The sequence below is a fragment of the Dipodomys merriami genome, unplaced genomic scaffold, assembly GCF_024711535.1.
Source record: "Dipodomys merriami isolate MVZ:Mamm:240054 unplaced genomic scaffold, mDipMer1.0.p SCAF_8, whole genome shotgun sequence".
NCBI classification, from domain to species: domain Eukaryota; kingdom Metazoa; phylum Chordata; class Mammalia; order Rodentia; family Heteromyidae; genus Dipodomys; species Dipodomys merriami.
In genome coordinates, this window is record NW_027206401.1 from 62,052,503 (window position 1) to 62,075,068 (window position 22,566).

At 39.9% G+C, this 22,566-nt stretch overlaps 1 protein-coding gene across 5 annotated transcripts in view; it reads right to left on the reverse strand.

Moving 5' to 3' along the window:
* Myo6 (myosin VI) overlaps positions 1 to 22,566 on the reverse strand; it is a 140,274-nt gene that overhangs the window by 65,815 nt on the left and 51,893 nt on the right. For all 5 annotated transcript variants that reach the window (XM_070010239.1, XM_070010238.1, XM_070010237.1 and 2 more), the window contains exons 3-9: positions 18,985 to 19,054; positions 16,267 to 16,340; positions 12,490 to 12,619; positions 9,784 to 9,889; positions 7,947 to 8,002; positions 4,914 to 5,011; positions 3,339 to 3,503 (exon numbers count right to left, since the gene is read on the reverse strand). In XM_070010239.1, coding sequence (XP_069866340.1) covers positions 3,339 to 3,503; positions 4,914 to 5,011; positions 7,947 to 8,002; positions 9,784 to 9,889; positions 12,490 to 12,619; positions 16,267 to 16,340; positions 18,985 to 19,054 — 699 coding nt within the window. The remainder of the gene's footprint in view (positions 1 to 3,338; positions 3,504 to 4,913; positions 5,012 to 7,946; positions 8,003 to 9,783; positions 9,890 to 12,489; positions 12,620 to 16,266; positions 16,341 to 18,984; positions 19,055 to 22,566) is intronic.

The window sequence follows — 22,566 nt, forward strand, 5'->3', positions numbered from 1 at the left end:
CTGGGTTCAATTCCTCAATACTACATAAACAGAAAAGGCCGGGAGTGGCGCTGTGGCTCAAGTGGTAGAGTGCTAGCCGTGAGCAAAAGAAGCTCAGGGACAGTGCCCAGGCAGAGTTCAAGCCCCAGGACTAGCCAAAAAAAAAAAAAAAAAAAAAAAAGTAAGTAATATACTTCCAGAAAATGGAAAATGGAAACATGGAGGGGGGGTTGTTGCTATTATTGGTGGTGGGGCGGTATTTGTTTTTGCTTTTTATCCCCCTCTTAGGGGGAGGGAGCACAGAAAGGGAAGGAGAAGGATGAACACATGCAATTGTGCTATTCAGTATATATTATATGAAAAATGACCTATGTAACTTGTGGGCAGGGAAAGGAGGAAGAAACTATGGGAAAGCAAAGGAACGGGTGACATTGTCCAAAAACAGACATGTACTCATCACCTGACTTACAAAATGATAACCTCTCTGTAGAACACCTTAATAATAATAAAATTATTTTTTAAAAGAAGTTTGCTTTTCCTAATCTCTCATTTTTTTTTTCCAGGGCTGAGGACTGAACCCAGGGCCTTGAGCGTGCCGGGCGGGCGCCCTTCCGCTGGGCTAAGCCCCCAGCCCCCTAATATCTAATTTTTAAACTTAGTTCCCCAATATAATGACTTCCACCTTCATGGGCAGCAGTGTTACCACTGTAAATTATACACAGTACAATACTTGTTCTACTCAATGAATCATTTCAGCATTCCTGTCTCCAAATTTAATGCTGTTTCCCAGAAGCATCATAAAACCTCAGTGCACAGGCCAGGGAGACAGTGGAGCAGAGGGCACTCGCTTAGCTGTGCACAGAATTAAAAACAACAAAGAAAACAGCGACATGCACATCCTTTCTCTCCATGATACCTTCTTCTAGACAGCCTCAGCTACTCACTCCCATGGTGTAACCATTACCAGAGTACCGAAGCCTCCCAAACTTCCTCCTCCAGCATGGTGCTGATCTGGAGAGAGTGGTCCCCACTGTCTTCTAGTTGTCTGCACTGAAATGATCCACAAGCTCGAACTAGCCATTGTCCATGCTACAACCGTATGCCTGGCTCCCACAACAACATCCACCGAGTGACCACAGTCACATCTTTGAACATCACTGTAGACTTTCTTTCTGCTATAGTCAGTCTAATTCCACCTTCTAATACTTTGTATTAATTTCTAATTTTTCCCCTCCTCTGATAACTATGCCATCCATGAACCAAATCAGGCACTTTAGTAACTCTTCTACCACCACTATAGGCTTCTAAGCAATCTGCCTATGTTTTTCAATGTCTACCCATCCTCCTATACATACCTTAAAGCCAACCTCCAAATAAAGCCAGAAAAGCATGATTCTGAGACTTAACTTTCTACTTAAAGCCCTCTAATAGCTCTCTAGTCTCCATCTTGCCACTTCCTGTTACATCCTTTGAGATGCTTCTTTCCTCTCTTTGTTCATCCTTTCCATCTACCAGGGGAAAAAATACATCTTTCTTCAGCTAGCCAACTAACACTTGACATACTTCAGGATTCTTACCAAGTTATTCAAGTCTTCCTTCCACCAAACCTTCCAAACTCCCCAAGTGCCACAGGATCTGAGGCATGTCTGCTCCAGGCAGATCTATTCTAGGTATATCTCTCCTTATTATTCAACCTGTTAAACTGTGCAGTTCCTGTCACCTTCTAAGATTCTCAGGAACAGCTCTTGTGTCTTATTTATCTTTTTTAACCCTAGCACAATGTCCAGGAAGTAAGCAATAACTATTTGTTGTTGAATTGAAGAATATAATCATGTGGCCTTTATGAATATTAATCTGTTGAGCAAACTTTCTTATAGGTAAATCAAAAGGTAAGCTTAAAGCTAATATTACAGAACTATTATAAATTTCTGAGTTTAAATTAATTTGGCTTTTAACTTAGTGAATTACATGCCCCCTCCTATAAGCTATACAGGTGAAGTATCACATATCTGAGTGCTTGGAACCAAATGTTCTAGATTTTGGCGTTTAAAAAATTTTAGAGTAGCCAGGCACCCCTGCCTGTAATCTCTGCTATCCAGGGGGCTAAGATCAGAGGATTGTAGTCCAAAGCCAGTCTACACAAGAAAGCCTCAAGAGACTCTTACCTCCAGTTAGCCACCAAAAAGCCAGAGCTGTGGCTCAAGTGGTAGAGCACCAGCCTTGAAGTAAAAGCTCAGGGTGAGAAGGTGGCTCAGTGGTGGAGTGCTTGCCTTCAATTCCTCAGCACCACAAAAGCAGAAAAAGCCGGAAGTGGTGCTATGGCTCAAGTGTTAAAAGTGTTAGCCTTGAGCTGAAGAGCTGAGGGGAAGCACCCAGGCCCAGAGTTCAGGCCCCATGACCGAGAAAAAGGAAGAAAGGAAAGAAGAAAGGAAGGGAGGGAGGGAGGTATGGAGAGAGGGAGAAAGAGAGAGAGAGAGAGAGAGAGAGAGAGAGAGAGAGAGAGAGAGAGAGAGAAAGAAAGAAAGAAAGGAAGGAAGGAAGGAAGGAAGGAAGGAAGGAAGGAAGGAAGGAAGGAAGGGAGAAAGAAAGAGAGAAAGAGAGAAAAAGAGAAAGAAAGAAAGAAAGAGAAAGAAAGAACGAAAGAGAGAAAGAGAAAAGGAAAGAAAGAAAGAAAGAAAGAAAGAAAGAAAGAAAGAAAGAAAGAAAGAAAGAAAGAGGAAGAAAGAAAGAAAGAGCAAGTGAGCTCAGCGACAGTACCCAAGCCCTGAGTTCAAGCCCCAGAACTAGCACAAAAATATGTAAACAGATAAATATTTAAACAAATTTGAGTATTTGCCTAAACTTCCCAGTTGAGCATCCCTAGTTGAAAACACACACACACACACACACACACACACACACACAAACACACACACACACACACACACACACACACACACACCCTTCTTCAATTTTAGAATGCTTAGCATCTGGGAGATTTGAAGTAAGATACTCAACCAGCATTTTCAAACTCAACAATTTGCCTCAATAGAGGCATCTGCATATCAGTACTGTGGTCATTCTGACACCTATATGGCCATCCTCAGTATCTCTAGGGAGCTGGCTCCTTGACCTCCTAGGGATACAGGACATCAAAACCTGCAGATGCTCCTGCCACAAAACAGCATGGCACTCTCTTATGCACCAAATCCCCTCTCAATTGCTTGCAATTAACACAGTGTTAATGCTATGTAGAGCACTGCTAACATTTACTGTTTGGGGAAGTCACCCTCAGTACACATACATAATTTTTTCATCATTTAGGACTGAAGGCAATTCCATTTTCAAGCTTAAGTGAAATTTCTTTTCTTCCAACCTACCCGGAAATTATCTGGAGAGCTCAAATGAAGTTTTTCCCTAATATCTTCAGAAGCACCAGCACACAACCTGTAAAAGATATGGTAATTCCTTTCTTCTTTGCCTTGAACACAGATCCTAGATTTCTCCAGAAGATAATGTGAAACAAATCCTCCAACAACTGAACTCTAAAAAACAAAATTAAGAGAAAATATATTTTTGCATTTAAAGGTGAAGTATAAGTTAATTATGCTAAATGTTCCTAACAAATGTGTTTACCAAAGAAGTCATAATATTCATCAAATACAGGAGCAAAAAACAATCAGCCAGACACCTGTGGTTCCAGCCTACTAGGGAGGCTGGGAGCTGAGGATGGATATTCAAAGCCAGCTCAGACAAGAAAGTTCATGAGACTCTAGTCTCCAATTAACCATCAAAAAGCCAGAAGTGGTGCTGTGGTTCAAGTGGTAGAGTGCTAGCCTACAGTAAAACAAAAAACTAAAGGGACAGCACCCAGGACCTGAGTATAATTCTCAGTACTGGGGAAAAAAAGACAACTGACTAACTTTGAGTTCTTATAAATGTCATCTTTCATTTTAGATATCTTTATAACCTGGGCACTGGTGGCTCACGTCTATAATCCTAGCAACTCAGGAGGTTAACATCTGAGGATCAGAGGTCAAAGAAGCCCAGGCAGAAAAGTCCACAAGAATCTTACCTCCAATAAACTACCAGAAAACTGGAAGTGGAGCTACGGTTCAAAATGGTAGAGCTAGGCTAGTCTTTAGCAGAAAAGTTCAGGGATAGTGCCCAGGCCCTGAGTTCAAGCCCCATGATCGACTCCCCCAAAAAAATCTTTTTAAGTCTCTACCTAGATCTAAGTTTTGAGCCTCAGTGGATCAGAACTGACTTTACACTGTGCTTCAGTGATGGTATCTACAATAATCTATTATACAGTCTGTAAAGACAGGAGCTCAAAGGCTCCAAATGTAAACATACATAGAAGATGAAAATATCAATTTCACTGACTTGGTCAGTGTATACTCTATCTATGTATGTGTGTGTGTATATACTTGTATATATGCTAAAATAGCATACTATATAGACCATGATTATGGACAACTGATGCATGGTAATCAAGACAAAGAATAAATTATATAGTTATAATAAATAATAAAGTTTCAGCTCCAATAAATACAGTATTTGATAGGTTATAAATTGTGAAAAGTGCTTTTGGTCAGAGTATATACATATGTATATATGTATGTATGTATGTATATATATATATATATATTCTCCTATATAAAATAACAAAGAAGCTAGGTGTGTAGTATATGTAGTATATATAGTAAACATAGTGCTCAAAAGACTGAGGCAGGAGGATCACAAGCTCAAGGCCAGCCTGGGATACAGGACAAACACACACACACACACACACACACACACACACACACACACACACACACACACACACACGACAAACACACACACACACACACACAGTTATTTACCATAAGTCCAAATACAGCATCAATTTTACTACAACCCTGTGTTTTTACACACTCCCCAAGCATATCCCAAAAGTCACTTGCACTTACCTTTTCATTGAAATGAATTTCTACAAATTTTCCAAATCGACTGCTATTATTGTTGCGAACGGTCTTTGCATTTCCAAAGGCTTCTAAGAGTGGATTAGCTATTAAGAAAGGAAAATATCTCATGAAGAAAATGAGTGTGGAAAAAGGATACAAAACAGCATGGAGAGTATGTCTCCACAGGGGGAAAAATGTTAGAAAAAGTGCTATAATAAATGGCCACAAAAAATATTAACATAACCTATCAAATGATGTCAAATAAATATTTAATAGTTACTCACTGTGTTCAAGTACTACTCAAGTGATATAAAAAGGAAATATAAATGTTACAGGAAAAAACTTCAAAAAGTCACTGGATTACAAAGTTTAAATACAGTGTTAAAAGTTACTCCTACAATGCTAATTAAAAATTAATTTTTGGACTGGGAATGTGACTTAGTGGTAGAGTGCTTGCCTAGCCTGCATGAAGCCCTTTCAATTCCTCAGTACTACATAAACAGAAAAGGCCGGAAGTGGCGCTGTGGCTCAAGTGGTATAGTGCTAGCCTCGAGCAAAAGAAGCTCAGGGACAGTGTCTAGGCCTTGAGTTCAAGCCCCAGGACCAGCAATAAATAAATAAATAAATAAATAAATAAATAAATAAATAAATAAATAAATAAATAAATAAATCCCCCTTAATGACTGCACAAGTTAAGGATATCAGCAGATTGATGAGCTTCTAAAATTTAAAACTAATAAATCACTCTTAGGATGTTCAATGTTTTAACAAGTACATCATCTCTCTGAGAATAATGAATATAATAGATAAAACAACAAAGTTCTTAGACAAAATGCAGGTAAGAAAGTTACTGTTTGACTTACTTTTCTAAAATATGCTGTATTTTAATTTAACCTCCAGATTAAACACATCATAGGGGCATCTGATGGCGGTTAACAAAGTAAGAGTTTATGCAACTACCTGATAAAAGCATTCAGAATAATAGTTTTCAGGACTGGGGTGTGACTCAAGTGGCAGATTGCCTAGCACACTTGAGACTCTGAGTTCAAACCTCAATACTGACTGTCCCCCAAAAAGCAACTATTTTTTAAATCCCTTTGATGAAATACAACATTTTAATTACTACTGTATAATCATATACATACACACTTCATGACTGGATATTAGATTCTATTCTTGGGATTGGTAGAGCACTAAACCAATGAGTTAAAGTATCAGGTACTGAGTTTAAGTCTTGAACACCCCCCCCCAAAAAAAAACTGAATCAAATCTATTCTTGTACTCACCGAAGTCTCAGTTATAAACACACCAGCTTAATGATAATCTTAAAGATTCTTCGGCCATAAACATAAAAAAATAGCTTCATCATATTTATAGTCAGAATATTTCATGTAAAAAATCCACAGTATAAAGTCAAACTAGCCTTAAAATCCTCTTAAAGATAAATCTCCATTTATTTCACTTGTTAAAAGAAATAAATGATTAAAACTAAAGAGTATCCTATGTTCTTTGTTTTTCAGATGACAAGAAAACTGAGGCAAACAAGCTGAACTGACTCCTAGAAGCCCAGATGACCAGCCACTGACCAAAGGGGGCTCCATTACAACTCTCTTACTAGTAATTTACTGAATAATTTTTAAAAAAATAATAGAAATAAAATAATAGGATAATGACCTCTGAACCACACAGTCATATTTGTGCTTTTAGTAATATAGTCATTCTTGAACCGACAACCACGTTTCCATAAAGTATCAATGCTCCCCTAGCTCTCCAGTTACAGGGGCTGGGAGCACTTGGAATGATCGCTCCTGGAATGATCGCTTCCCTCAACTGGAGCTCACTGTACCCACCAGGCTCACTGCCATGGAAGGAACTGGGCGGGGCTCCAATTCCCCAGGGAGTCTGCAGCTCAAGTAAATAAGCCAGAATACTAATTAGTATTTTTTTTAATTAACCCATGATTTATCTTTTCTATTAATTACTTATTCTGTTTTTAAAAGTGACAACACTGGAAGGCAAAGCGAAGAAGGAGAGAGCGTAGACCTCAAAGACCTGCAGGAAAACCAACAGGGCTAAGGCATAGGAGTGAGAGAAAACAGGGGCAAGGTTAGACCGGAAGAGGTGGGAGCCAAGCCTCACAGAGCAGCCTGGCTGGCCTCATGGCCTTGGAGCACTATCAGGAGGGCAATACAGAACAGATTTAAACCAACAACGACAGCCCTACTCCCTGCAGGAGGAGCGCGTCTGTGAGGAAGGACACCAGACAGGGCCCATAGTACCCAGGAGGTACAGATTCAACAAGGTGTCAGCACAGAGCAGCAGCTCCAGACAGGTACAAGCACTTTCACAGGGGTGAGACAGCGACAGAGCATCGGGAGTCAACTCGCACTACTGCCTTCTGAGATGGTATTTTGTTACAATAAGTCATCTCCAAGAAAGAGCACTTTAATATAAAATAACTCTTCTTTCCTTCTCTACAGAACACACAGTTAAGAAAATAAATAGGAAGATAGTTTCCTATACTTTTTCTTTCAGTCTTTACACTGCATTCCAGGCCTTAATTTTAGGGGTTTGGATATGAAATCAAAATCCTTAACCCCTTCCTTCTTAGTGCCTACATGGTGCAGGGTGTCAGGAGAGATAATGTGTGTTGAGTAAGCAAAAAAATATATCTAGCCAGGTGCTAGTGGCTCAAACTTGTAAGCCCAGTTACTGAGAGAAGGCTGAGATCTGAGGATAGAGGTTCAAAGCTAGCCACAGCAGGCAAATCTGAGAGATTCTTAACAATTTACCAGCAAAAAACTAGAAATGCAAGTATGGTCCAAGTGGTAGAATGCCAGCCTTGAGTCAAAAAAGCTAAGCAAGGGCAGGAATCCTTAAAATCAATCCCAGTGACAGCATGTGCACACACACTACAACAAACACACAACCGTGTGTGCGCATGCACCTAGGCACACAAACGTAGACACACACACTACAGATACTTCTAAGTTAATTTTATTATGCTCCTAACAATAAAAAATTAAAAACTGGCAATACCTTCAACAATTCTATCATCAATATCTTGACCTGTTCCGTATGATTCTGTCAGGTATCTATTTAAAATACAAGATTAAAAAATATTAAATCATGAAAATATTGCATATAGTATATTCCAATTTTAATGTCATTTAATACATGGAAAGTGGAAAACAAAACCATCATTATAGGTTTAAAAATTACAAATTTATGTTCCAATGTAATTATCCTGTTACAGGTTTGAAATTATTCTTAAAAGTTTCAAACTCAGGAACTGGGAAGGTGGCTCAGTGGTAAAGCACTTGCCTTGCATGCCTGAGGCCCTAGGTTCGATTCCCCAGCACCACATAAGAAAAAAGAAAAAAAGCCAGAAGTGGCACTGTGGCTCAAGTGGTAGAGCACTAGCCTTGAGCTGAAGAGCTGAGGGACAGCACCCAGGCCCAGAGTTCAGGCCCCACGACCGGACCCAAAAAAAAAAATTATTTTTAATTTAATAAAAGGTTCAAACTCAGAAACCCTGAGACCAGAATGTCCACTGGGCCTCTGGAGTTTGAAGGAACATTTCCTGTTGGCCTAGCCAGCATAAGCCTCTGCTAGGGTCTTTATGGAAATAACATGTCAGAGCTGGCATTCAACAACCTACAGATTTGCTTCCTAAAAATGGTAGAATGTAGCCACACACAGGTGGCTCACACCTGTCATCCTAGTTACTCAGAAGTCTGAGATCTGAGCATCACAGTTTGAAGCCAGCCCAGCCAGGAAAGTCCATGAGATTCTTATCTCCAATTAACCACCAAAAAGTCAGATGTAAAGCTGTGGGTCAAATGGTAGACCACTAGCTTTGAGCAAAAAATATAAAAATAAAAAAGCTCAGGAACAGCACCCCGAGTTCAAGTCCCAGGACTGACACACACAAAAAAATCGTTCTAAAGTATGCTGTGCTGGCACCAGTGGTTCATGCCTATAATCCTAGCTACTCTGGAGGCTGAAATCTGAGGATTGCAGTTTGAAGCCAGCCCAGGTAGAAAAGTCCCAGTGAGGCTCTTATCTCCAATAAACCACTCAAAAACCAGAAGTGGCGCTGTGACTCAAGTGGTAGATCACTAGCCTTGAGTACAAAGAGGCTCAGGGACAGCACCCAGGCCCTGAGTTCAAGCCCCACAACCACAAAAAAAAAAAAATGTGCTGTAAATTATGCAAACATATTAAAAAATCAATCTGTTCAAATTTTCAGTTATTTGTGCTTCCATAACTGTAGTATTCACAGTAGCCAAGATATAGAAATAATGTAAGTAATTGCTAACAAATCCATGGGTAAACAAAATGTAGTCTATAAATATAAGGGAGTGTTCCTCAACCTTTAGAATGTAGGGAGGAAATTAGCATATGTAGTACAACACAGGAGAATCTTTTTTTTTTTTCCTTAACTGCACAGCTCAAGCAGTCCACTTACTGCATCATCCCAAGTAGCTGGGACTATAGGTATATGCCACTTTGATCACCTCAAACACAAGTGAACTGTATTTGAGGACACATAAAATAATAATCTTAAAACATAAGTACTCTATGATTCTACTTACAGGAGGCAATGGGAGTAATTAAACTGATAGAAACTGAAAAACAAGAGCCTGGAGCAAGTGGATAAAGGGAGAAAACTGTTAAATGGGAACATAGGATCTGTTTACAGGAGGAAAATACACGTGCAATCTGTCAGCACGGCAATGGGATTCTGCTTAATATTACTAAACTGTGCACCAGAAAAGACCTAATGGGGAAAATTTTGTGTTATGCAGTTTTTTTTTAACCACTGAAACAATGTCAGCCTGTTTGAATTATGTCAGGTTAGCCGGTAACTCACCTAAGAACAAATTTTGTGTTTTCTGTTTTGCCAGCTCCGGATTCTCCAGACACAATGATGGACTGGCTCATCTTGAGCACCTTCATGTCTCGGAAGGCCTTGTCAGCTGCAGGGAAACACACACACATGGTGAGGGAAGCATAGCTGTGAAGGGAAGGAAGTTCACTTCCGGAGCCCTGGTTTCTAATGAAATCATAAATACATGCTAGTGGTTAGTGCAAACTCAACAGAAAGTCGTCACAATGTGTTCACAATGTTTCTGAAGGTATTTACTTTCAATGTTCTGCTTTCCTAACAGCTAGCTAATATGAAATCCAGATAAGCAACTCCTGACTTAGTGCCAGAATATCTCCATATTTAGGAGCTGTGGCTCAACTCTCCCTAATACCAGAGCAGATCAGCAGAGGGATTAAAAAAAATGCTCTCAATGCATAGCTAATGAGGTCCCCAGTGAAAAATAAATAATGAGCTTCCAATTAAGAAATCTGGCAACCAAAAGTTCTGCTGGAGGAAACAAACAACACATGATCACAAAATTCTCTGGGTGTTTTCCTTGTAAAACTATTGAATTTAAATATCTTGTAGAATATATCAGCATTTCAAAGGTAGGAAAAATTGATTCCTTTAAATTTTCTTGATTTGTAATTTGTATAATTTTTTTTTCAGTCATAGGGCTTGACTCGGGCTTGAACCCTGTCCCTGAGTTCTTTCATTAAAGGTTAGTGCTCTATCACTTTGAGCCACAGTGCCACTTCTGGTTTTCTGGTGGGTCACTGAAGATAAGAGTCTCTTGGACTTTCCTACCTGGGCTGGCTTCAAACCACAATCCTTCTATCTCAGCCTCCTGAGCAGCTGGGATTACAGGCATGGGCCACCAGCAGCCAGCCAGGATCAGAATTCTGGCTTTGTATACAATTTTAAATTATCTCCCTTACGCTCCAACAATTTAAGCTATAAACTTTTAAGATAACAACAAAGAAGAGTTTAAATCTGTCTAAGTGATTTAAAATTTTAGATACTTCTACATCAAAATTAGTTGCTAACCTATACAGCTTAATTAGACAACTATTTCTCCCCTCAAACATGTGCTACCCATGAATTAATACCAATGAAGAGCAATATGCCACACCCTTGGTTATTGCTAAGGACAGAATTTGAGCCAAATGCCATGGTTTGGACATAGACCCCAGGGGTCTGACAGAAGCCTCTGTCTGCAGAGTGGAACTGTCTGGAGAGGTGACAGCTGGGTCAGCACATGTCCTGGTGAAGGTAGCTCCTTGACTTCTCACGAGACAGTTGTCAGCAGCTGAGCACGTCTGCCTGTCCTCTCTCTGCTCCTGGTCTGGGATGTATTGGCTTCTTAAAACCACTGGTTCAGCTGCTCAGAGGAATGGCTCACATCACAGAGCCTGTGCTATGTCTTTTGGACTCAGAATCTCCACAACTATGAGCTCAATAAAGCCTTTCTTCTTCATAAGTAGCCTATGCCAGTTATTTCATTACAGTAATGCAAAACAAACTAAAATACCATAGGCCAGAAGACACTTATCTTTCGTCCAATTTATCAGCAACTTGTTCTGTGCACTTTTACTGAACTATTCGAAATACTTCTTAGCAATAAAAGGCTAAAAAAGTAGAAGCTGCTTTAATGGCCTTTTTAACATGTAACTTATCTCCAGTGATGTGCTTGTTCATATTCAGGTTCTAAAAATTGCAGGCTGAGAAGAACATTTTCATCACAGAGCTAAATGTAAGTCACATTGGCATCACAGAGCCAAATGTAAGTCAGCGTTGCGGAGCAAACACATCAACCAAATCTGGAAGTGAAGCCTGGCTGGGCCTAGAGTGAAACGGACTGCACTTACACCAGTATCAAGCGTGGCGGAAAGCAGTTGCTTGTGTCTGTTTGCAAAGGAGCTGGCTAACCCCCTACCTTGGTAGAGGTGATGTGGGAGGTAATTTCTATTTATGATCAAATTAATGTGTGTCTCAGAGCTGAAGGGCGTCAGCTTTGAAGAAGGCTGAAAAAAAACTCAACAGAGACATTGTTTTCTTGCACAGATTCTTCAGAGACAGGAAACTAGCACTTCCCATCTTTTAGTTTTATAAAGCTCTGATGCCAGGAGAACTCAGGGAAGAGGTCTGCTCTCACAGCTCAAATGTGGCCAATGTGGCCTCACACGTGGCCAGGCGTGGCCTCAAACTTGGAAGAACACTTCTAAGGTGGAGCAGCCATCTCGAGGAGTCAGAGAGTACCATTTTCCAAGCCAGTGTCAGTGGTTCATGTTTATAATCTCAGGAGGCTGAGATCTGAGGATCATGGCTCATAGCTTCCAAAAAGTGAGAAGTGGAGCTATGGCAGAATGCTAGCCTTGTATAAAAAATTGAGGGACAGAGCCCAGGTCCTGAGTTCAAGCCCCAGGATTGGCACCACAAAACTAAGTACCATTTTCCTACTTTCAGCGGCACAGCCACACCCAAGAGGACACAGGCATTTTCCAAAGACAATGTGACGGATGAGCTGGCCGCAGAATCCATTCCCCCTGCTTAGGATGCCTGCTCCTAACAATGCTGATACAGCAACAAGGACACAGATCTTTCAAAAGGTCAGTTCAATCCAGAGCACCCCCTCATTAGCCCAAGAGAAAAACTAAGTAAATCTGAAGGACATAAAGACAAGGATTAAAATATAGTTAAATCACTTACCAATGGCAAAGACATGAGGTGGCATTGTGCCAAGAGATTTTCCTTGATATGACTTTATTGTATCTGAAGAATAGATTTTAGGTATATCGAAGTATGGATTTACTGCAATCAGAATGTTGGCAACATACGTCTACACAGAAAACAGAAACATGGAATTTCCCGGTTACTACTTTCTATTAAAAACTGAGCAAAGCTAATGGAAGAGAATAAACATGCACCAAACAGATCCTTGCAATTCTCTCTACAGTCAGGAAGCCACAATCTGCATTGCCAGCTCCAACTCTTCCCTAACCTTACAGGAGCCATTATTTCTCTAATTCCTAATATTTTATAAATATAAAATACATATATATATATAATATAAATATATTTAGCATTCCACAAGTGTCTCAGAGTCAGCAAATGCAAAATCAAGTTACTCCCTCCTTCCTTCCTTCCTTCCTTCCTTCCTTCCTTCCTTCCTTCTAGTTTTCCTTCCTTCCTTCCTTCCTTCCAGTTTTCCTTCCTTCTTTCCTTCCTTCCTTCCAGTTTTCCTTCCTTCCTTCTTTCGTCTATCTCAGAAGAATCATGCTACTCCCACATATACTCCCAAGTAAAGGGACCACGGACAGAAATCTGAGTTTCTAGCCCTCTCTACCTCAATTAGGCTGTGTCTGTTGACTCCATTTATGGAATCTACTTCTTACCTTGTTCTGTTCCTATAACTGAGTCTCGGTCATCTGCATAGATTCTCACATAGCCTACTTCCCCTGCTACTGAGGGCCTGGTTAGAAGTCACAGCTTCTCTGGCCCCATCTCCATCAGTGAATGCTAAGTGGTGATTTAGCTCTTTGGTGATTACTTGGCCCCACAGTTCTGCAAAACAACATATGCTACCCATTGATGGGCCCCAAGAGCAACTCTAAGTTTTCTTTTAAATTCTGGAATTTAACTGTGGCTTTAAAAGGTCAGGAAAATTCACTAGGCAGATTTATAAAATTCCTAGTTGTGGTTCAGTAATACTGACAAAACTAGGACACACAAGGTCATTGTTTTCCTCTTTTCTGTTTCTAATTGTGGAAAAGAAATGTTGTAGAAATACTGAAGTCTCAGACTATTAATGTAGAAATGTAAAAGACATTCCCAAAATTGTTTCCTGGAATAAAAAATTAAAAATTTCAGATTATGACTTTTCTAGCAAAGACAAAGAGTCAAAGATATTAGTAATCATAAAAATACTAAATGTGGCCAGGTGCCAAAAGCTCACACTTGTAATCCTAACTACTCAGGAGGCTGAGATCTGAGGATCATGGTTCAAAGCCAGCTAAGGCAGGAAAGTGAGGTTCTTATTTCCAATTAAGAACAAGCTGGGGGCTGGGAAGGTGGCTCAGTGGTAGAGCGCTTGCCTTGCATGCCTGAGGCCCTGGGTTCGTAAGTGGAGCTGTGGCTCAAGAGGTAGAACAGAAAAGCTCAGGGACAGTGCCCAGGCCCTGAGTTCAAACCCCAGGACTGGCACACGCGCACACACACACACACACACACAAATATATACATATACATATATATTATATGTGTCTCTCTCTATATGTATATGAGTTAGCTGTTGTTTCATTCAATCTAAGAGAGACTAATGATAACTGATTAACAAGAAACAACAAATTCAAACTACTATTCTACATTGCTTCCTTCACTTATATTAATTATACAATTGTAAATTGTCTTCATTTACATATAATAAAACAGTTCTGTTTATGTATTACTCACATTTACTAGTTTTATGATTAAAAAGCATAATTTGCTGGGGAGAAACCATACCAACCATAACAGAAACTATGAAGATACTGATTCTCCAGTTCTACTTGGAAGATGGCATTGGCATTTCCTGGTTATATCCAAATTAACTTACATTGATTTATTACAAACTAAACTGCTTTAAAACTCCAAACTTTGTATTAATTCAGTTTCTAAACTAGCATTTAGCCCACATTAGAATCCACTCAACATGAAGTTGCTGATTGAATGTTGCTTTTAAATATATTTCCTCTCAAGAACACCAATATGTAAACCTGAATGTACTCTTTATTTTGTTGGTTTTGAAAAAAAAAATCAAAGAGAAAAGCAAAGTGTTAATGCTGTGCATAAGCAGAAGATGGCAAGTAAACTCTCTTGGAACAGACTAGTTCTATTTCCCAGCTGTCAGTATTTGGACAGATGGCAAAGACTAAATGTAATTTAGTCAGAATTAAGTAAGTACAATTAGACAGATTGAGAGTGATATAAAAGATTAAGGATGTCATTTGATCTAGTTAGTGTCAAGAAGCCATTGCTTTCTTCGTTCAAAAATAATGAAGAGTCCCATCTTTATAACAGGAGAATGATATAGAGGTAATTTATCTCCATCCAGCAAGGGAATCTATGACTAGGTCATAGGAGAATAAAATTTTGTACATGACCAATAAATAATTATGATTAAAACACAGTACAAACATAATCAAATATAGTTTAATATCCATTTCAATAGTGCTAGTGTTAAAAACATTATCTTATCAGCCCAGGTTCCCCTCAATGGAGGAAAAGATCAAGAAAATATGATATACAAACATAACTGAACTTTATTTGTGCATTAAAAAGAATAATATTGCATCATTTGCAAACAAACCTGGAAAAATTATGTTAGGTGAAGTAAATTAGGCTGGGAGAGTCAAAGGGTGAACGTTTTTCTCATATGTGGAACCTAGAATTCTTTTATAAATATATAAGTAAACACTTTGGGGTGTCATGCAAGGGCACATAAGAGTATTAAGTGAAATATGGTAGATTCAGGGGATAACTCAAATGGTACAATTGCTTAGAAGGCTAACTCACAGTCCAACAAAATGTATACCAGGAAATGGATACTCAAAAGCAGGGGTGGGATAAGGAGAGAGGGGTAGACAAATAACGAGAGAAAGGGAAGAGAAGTCAGTCATAAAATTCAATGCATATCCTACAAAATTAAGGAAATTGAAGGAAGGGGTGGGCTGGGAGGGATGGGGGAGAACGATGAAAGGAGTGACATGGATCAGACACATGAATCATAAACTGCTTTTGTTGAATGGAAACTCCTCTGTACAACTATTGGAAGATAATTTTTTTTAATTTTTTATTGTAAAGATACTATACAGAGGGTTACAGTTACATGAGCAAGGTAATGAGTACACTTCCTATTGAGCATTGTTACCCCTCCATTGTTGGAAGATAATTTTTAAAAAGCATGATCTTTCTTTTTTGTAATAGTCTAGACTTTCAAGGTACAGTATCTCTAGGACCTAACAAATATTTCCTCAGATATTGCCTTCTATCCTAATTTGTATATTTTTCCTCATTCAAATTTAATTTAACATATATTCTTCAGAGGCTAATTAAATTCTCTCCAAAACAACATGAAAAATTATATTTAAACAAAAAATTTATTGAAATAAACCAGAAGTTCTAAGAAGTCAAAACACAAGATGATGGTATTTTTTAAGGCACTAAAATTAAACATTTTCAAGCCTATAAGTTATTACACGATGATCTGAGTTCCCCATTACACTGCACAGCTACTTAACTCAGTGCCCTCTCTGTACTTGGCATTGTTCTGTGCCCTGGAGGTATAGCAATAAATGGGAGAGAAAAGAGAAAATAAATCTTCACAGACAATATGCTTTTCATTGTGCTCAGATTACATGTGGTCTCCTTTTGCAAAATTCCAAAGCTAACAAAATCATGTAAATCCATTATCCCCACAAAAACACAATCCACAGTTCACATACTTACATAGATTCTGTCTTTACTATATCGAACTTTGATATTATGGAGGAGTGTGGCTTCATTTAAGTACATTAGTGAACCTAAGACATAAGAATACATAAAGCATTAAATGAAAATGCAAAAACAGTTAAGATAAAAACAATATATTGACCTCGTTGTAATCACTTAGGCCCAAGCTGAAATTTACTTGTTAGGTTAGATTGGATTCCATCTTCTTGAAACTCAGGTACAGCTGGGTGTTGGTGACTAATACCTGTAATCCTAGCTATTCAGGAGGCTGAGATCTGAGGATCATGGCTCAAAGTCAGCCCTGGCAGGAAAGGCCCTGAGACTCATCTCCAATTAACTCCAGAAAAACAGAAGCGGTGCTGTGGCTCAAAGTTGTAGAGTGCTAGCCTTGAACAAAAAAGCTCAGGGACAGTGCCCAGGCCCAGAGTTCAAGCCCTATGATCCACAAAAGTAATTTTAAAAAAATAAAACTCAAGGCCGGGCGCTGGTGGCTCACGCCTGTAATCCTAGCTACTCAGGAGGCTGAGATCTGAGGATCGCGGTTCAAAGCCAGCCCGGGCAGGAGAGACCGTGAGACTCCTATCTCCAACAAACCACCAGAAAACCGGAAGTGGCGCTGTAGCTCAAGTGGTAGAGTGCTCGCCTTGAGCTGAAGAGCTGAGGGACAGCGCCCAGGCCCAGAGTTCAAGCCCCACGGCCGACAAAAAAATAAAAAAATAAAAAAATAAAACTCAAGTAGACATAAACTCCAGGGATTTAAAATAAATCTAGCAAAGGGAATACAATGGTACGAGGCTTGCTTTTAATAAACCCAGTCTGCATATGTGTTGGGTGGGAACTTTCAACAATGCACCCTGGAGAGGGACAGTCAGGTCAAGTTCAAGGGGAAAGTGAGACATGAATCCAGTCTGTGGCTCAGAAGCTCACAGGTGAAACATCAGAAGAAACTTTAGGATGGCAGAGACTCTCAGGCCGGTCACTGGGGCTTCACCGCTGACAGGACCGGGAAAGAGTCCACCAGAAAACATACTGTGGTTACGCACACAGGAAGCCAGACCATGGCCGTTTCCAATATCTGTTTCCAATCTCCTGTGCTCCCTCTGCACTGCGTGCCAGACAGAAAAGCACCAACCACCTCATCATTTCCTCAGTCATCCAAATTGTAACCTTAGGCGACACCGGAGCCATCTTCTCTCATCCTCCTTGTTCTAAATGAGCTTCCAAGTCTTCTACATGACATTAAGAAGTAGAGTGGCGCCAGGTTCATGGTAAGCATGCCAACAATATCAGCTGGATCTCTACCAAGCCTCTCTCCCTTCTCCCTCTTTCCACCGACAGTCCCTGTTAAGGTCTGATGGCCTCTCCTGTGACTCTTATTTATCTGTTGTTTTGGACTCTGCTCTTAGTTAACCTGCATTCAAAGGATTTTTTTACATAATTTTTCACCACTTGGTTTTTATGATCTATGCTGCTTCTTGATCCATTTCATGTCGCAGGCAGACTGAACGACCCACCCGAGAAGTCTTCAATCTAAGAAAACGGTGGCACTGCAACACCTTGATCTTCCAAGCTATCTTTGCTTCTTGGCTGCCAGGAGGGGAGCAGCTCCTCTACCATGTGCTCCTGCTGTGTCATGTGACCTCTACCAGGCACTCCTACCATGTCACATGACCTCTACCATGCACTCCTACTGTGTCACATGACCTCTACCATGGACTCCTGACATATCACATGACCTCTACCAGGCATTCCTGCCATATCACATGACCTCACCAAAACCCCATAAGCAATGGAACCATCCAACCATAGATCGAAACCTCTAAAACAACCTGTCCACTCCTTGTTAACTCAGGTATTTTGTTACAATAACAGAAAAGCAACTAACATAGACTACCCCTTAAAAGTGATTACTTCTTAGTGCTGGAAAAATACAAGAATAAATAAGGCTGGCTCACCGGATAATAATTTTTCATGGTGCGTGCGTGCGTGCATGCGTGTGTGTGTGTGTGTGTACTGGAACTCAAACTCAGAGCCTTACCCTCTCACATGATTTTTGTGCTCAAGGCTGGCACTCTACCACTTGAGCAACACATCCATTCCATCTTTTTTTCTGGTTAACTGGAGACAAGAATCTCGTAGATGTTATTGCCTAGGCCAACTTCGAACTGCAATCCTCAAAGATCTCAGCTTCCAGAATAATTAGGCTTATTACCATGAGCCACCAGCATCCAGCTGGATAAAGGGGTTTTTTTTAATCACTAAACATGCTAAGATATTTATTATAAGTCCAATTAATATAGCATTTAAGTAGTGTTCTAAAATAAATGTTTCAATTATGCAATATTTTCTCGATTATTTGAGGCTCCAAATAGCGATCTTAACTGATCCTTACAGATTCAGCTTCCAAACTACTGAACCACAAATATGTCCATAAAAATCACGTGACTCTAGATAAGGTTCAGGGACCTTTGAGTTCAAGCTTTCAGGAAGTCACGGCCATGCCCTACACTGACACGGCTGCAATAACACAAAAAGGACAGTCAAAAAGTCTCTTTTTCCTGCACGTGCTGGCATTAGTACTGTGCGTCCCCATCACGCAATGCAGTGTCACAGGGGCTTTGCTTCCTCCTGGAGCAGGGGAGTGGAGAAGCAGAGTGTCCATTCACTGGTTCCTGGAAGGATGGCTTCTTTTTCTGGGCCAAGAAGGATACTTACAGTTATCTTCTACATCTTTTTTGCTGTCCTCTTCTGCAGGGAACACTTGATTTATGAGAGCCAAAAATGTCTGACAAACAAAACAAAAGCTCATTAAACTAGAGGCTTGTTATAGTGAGAAAAATACAAGTGCTTAATTGGTTGCGTACATTGTAATAATGACAACAATATGTTCTTTTTATTTATTTTTTTTTTTTGGTTGGTCATGGGGCCTGAACTCTGGGCCTGGGTGCTGTCCCTCAGCTCTTCAGCTCAACGCTAGCGCTCTACCACTTGAGCCACGGCGCCACTTCTGGGTTTTTCTGCTTATGTGGTGCATAAGGCAAGCACTCTACCACCTTCCCAGCCCCAGTATGTTCTTTATTAACATATAATAGAGGTCCTACTACTTAACAAGGCATTAATCCAAAGCAGGATAATAACTTTAGCAAAAAATACTATCCAAGCTGAGAGCTTTAATCCTAGCTATTCAGGAGGCTGAGATGTGGTTCAAAGCCAACCTGGGTACACTAGTCCTCCACTTACCTCCAACTAAATATCAAAAGAGTCAGAAGTGGAACTGTGGCTCAAATGCTAGCCTGAGTGAAAAACCAAGAGTATGAGACCCTGAGTTCAAGCCTCAGTACAGGAAGGGGAAAAATATATTAAATTTGTTTGTAAATGTGCTAGTTAGCAAATGCTTAATTTTCAAAAAAAATTAGAATGTATATAATTTCATTGTTTTTAAAACAAAAAGTAATATTCAGTAAGATAAAACAAAGCAGACTGTATATTATTATGTAAGTAATACATATTTGACACACATTCATGTATAAAAATGTATCGTATAAAAAACAGTATCCACAAATATTTGGTCCATGAAATTACAAGTATCCACAAACTAGCATTTATTTGTCCTTTAAGTGCTAAGATCCCCTCTGCAGAACTGAGACACTATCTTGTAAGAGAGAACAAATGATCTCAAATTACATCTAAAGAATTAAATTTTAATCTATGCTATTCTAACAGTTATTTATAAATTTATACCTCTAAATGCTTACAACTACTCTTGTGGTTGAAGTTTCCAACCCATATCAAGTAAAACTTCCAGGAAAAAATAGTTCCACTATTTTAAAATAATATTTGTAAGGTTGGGGACACACTAGAGTAGTGGAGTAAATGTTTCGTATGTGCAAAGCCCTGGGCTTGATCTCTAGTACCAAAACAATAATAACAGTAATAATAATACTTCTCAGGTTTATACACATGTGTGTTCTTACATATATGCACATATAAAATACATAAGATTGTTGTATAAGACAAGAAGACTAGGCTGTCATTTTAATTTACAGAGTAAAATCCAAGTCATCCCCTACTTAAAAAGCAGTTATGCTTCAAAAGCTCCCCATACTTCATCATTTTGTAAGCCTATACACTTCCTTTACAATTTAGGGGAGGGGGGACACACGCAGTAGAGGGTAGTCGGGAGGAAGGGGAATGTAGTTGAGGAGGTGGGAGGGAGGGAAGGATGGTAGGGGAAAAACAAAGGAGGAGGCAACAATGCTTGATAAGAAATGTACTCATTGCTTTGCTCATGTAACTGTAACCCCTCTTACAGTATTTTCACAATAAAAAACTTATTTTAAAAAAAGTATATAAATGCAATGGTGCTACAGAAAAATTCACTCCAAAATAACTCCTAAAGTCACAGAACTGCACACTGCTTGCCACAGCCTGGGTACCCGGGCTAAAGCCAGGGCTGCTGGAACTATGCCAAGAAAAAGATTGCAGGAAGTCAGAAGCTAAAGAATAAAAGGTGGAGGGGAAGGGGAGACAAACAGTTGCTGAGATGAGAATGAGAACATCGGGCTGAAACAAGCTCGGAAAGATATTTCTCTCCCTTCTTCACCCCCCAAATTATCAACCAGACCCACTGTCTTTCTCCCCACCAAGAACAGAATCTATTCCATCAAATCCATTATTTCCTCTGAAAGGACACATTAACCACTCAGCACTGGACACAAACTGCATAGCAAATATAGTGCTCCAAACTCCGACAACAGAACAAATAAAATTGCTCCTGCCTTTCAGAGTACCAGGAAGGAGGGGAGAGCAGGGCAGACAAATGAAGATTACCAGTCTCAAAGGAAAACATAATCAATACTTCCTCCTCTATTTCAGGGGAGCGGGAGAAGGAGTATCCATGGAAACTTTTCAGAAGGGTGATCTCAATCGGTCTCAAAAGTAAACAGATACCGGCTAAGCAAAGAGCTATAAAGAGTGGCATTCCAGGAAAAGAGAGCGGTGGGCACTGAGGCAGCAATCCTCAAGCCCTTGGAGAAGGACGGGTGGAGGTGGAAACAAAAGAATAAGGCAGGACAGGAGGATGAAGGCCAGATTGTTGTAAGGGAAGACCAGCAAAGTCCACAGGAAGAAGAAAATGCAAGCCCTACGTGCCATCGACTTGGGGCTTCTGCCTGAAGGCCTGTCCATTGCAAATAGTTAAATGGTCAAGGCAGATCTGTTTGTGCTGTCTTGTGTATTTGCAACAGGGTTTTGCTCTGTAGGCCAGGCTGACCTGGAACTGGCTATGTAGTGACCCAGGTTGGCAACCAACTCACGATGCTTCTGCCTCATCTTGCCAGTGCTAGCTGGGAGACCAGGCAGGCACTGCCATACTGGCTTTAACACACCTTTTTTAACAGAAGATCTATAGCCTGTGCTGGCAATGTTTCAGTGGATTAACTGTTTGGTTAGTGCATACGTACATACCCAAACATATAAACAATACACACACTTGGTAAATCTATTTCTTCTAAGTTCAAACATACACAATCCACATACCTAATACAGTATCAAATCCATTACTAACTATGGGTCACAACATAAAACTTAACAGCCATTGCTACCAGGCCCTGATGGTTCACACCTACAATCCTAGCTACTCAGGAGTCTGAGATCTAAGGATTATGGTCCAAAGCCAGCCCAGGCAGAAAAGTCCATGAGACTCTTATCTCCAGTTAACCACCAAAAAGCCAGGAATGGAGGTACTCATGTGGGAGAGCATCAGCCTTGAGAGAAAAAAGCCAAGTGAAATCATTCAAACCCCCATCCTGACATCAAAGAAAAAGAAAAAAAATTAAAAAGGAAAAAAAAACAATAACAAAAAGTACTGCTACCATCATAGCAGTGTTCTCAGAACAGCTGCCAGCTGCTCCCTGTCCTTCCTCTAGGCCAGTACGCCTGGATGTACCAGTACACCTGGTGAACCTGGGTGGTCCATCGCTTCATGCTCTTAACCTGTTAATATTTATAAGCTGACAGCCTCTTGACCTTGAACAGCGTAGGCAAAAACTTCTTGTACTTACAGATCTTTTTAAACTTGTGGTTATTATGACACTCAATCTATTATGACCTTGATCATAGAGAGGTAGGGGAGGATGAGGAAGAAGGAAGTGTAAACGTAATCTCAGACTATGCTAATCCTCAAAAAAAGAGGGAAAATAATCTTTGGTGAAAATAAACGTGGATATGTTGAACTCAAGACTTTATAGAATTATCTAGAAAACAGTAAGATCTACACAACTCCAGAATTTAAAATGT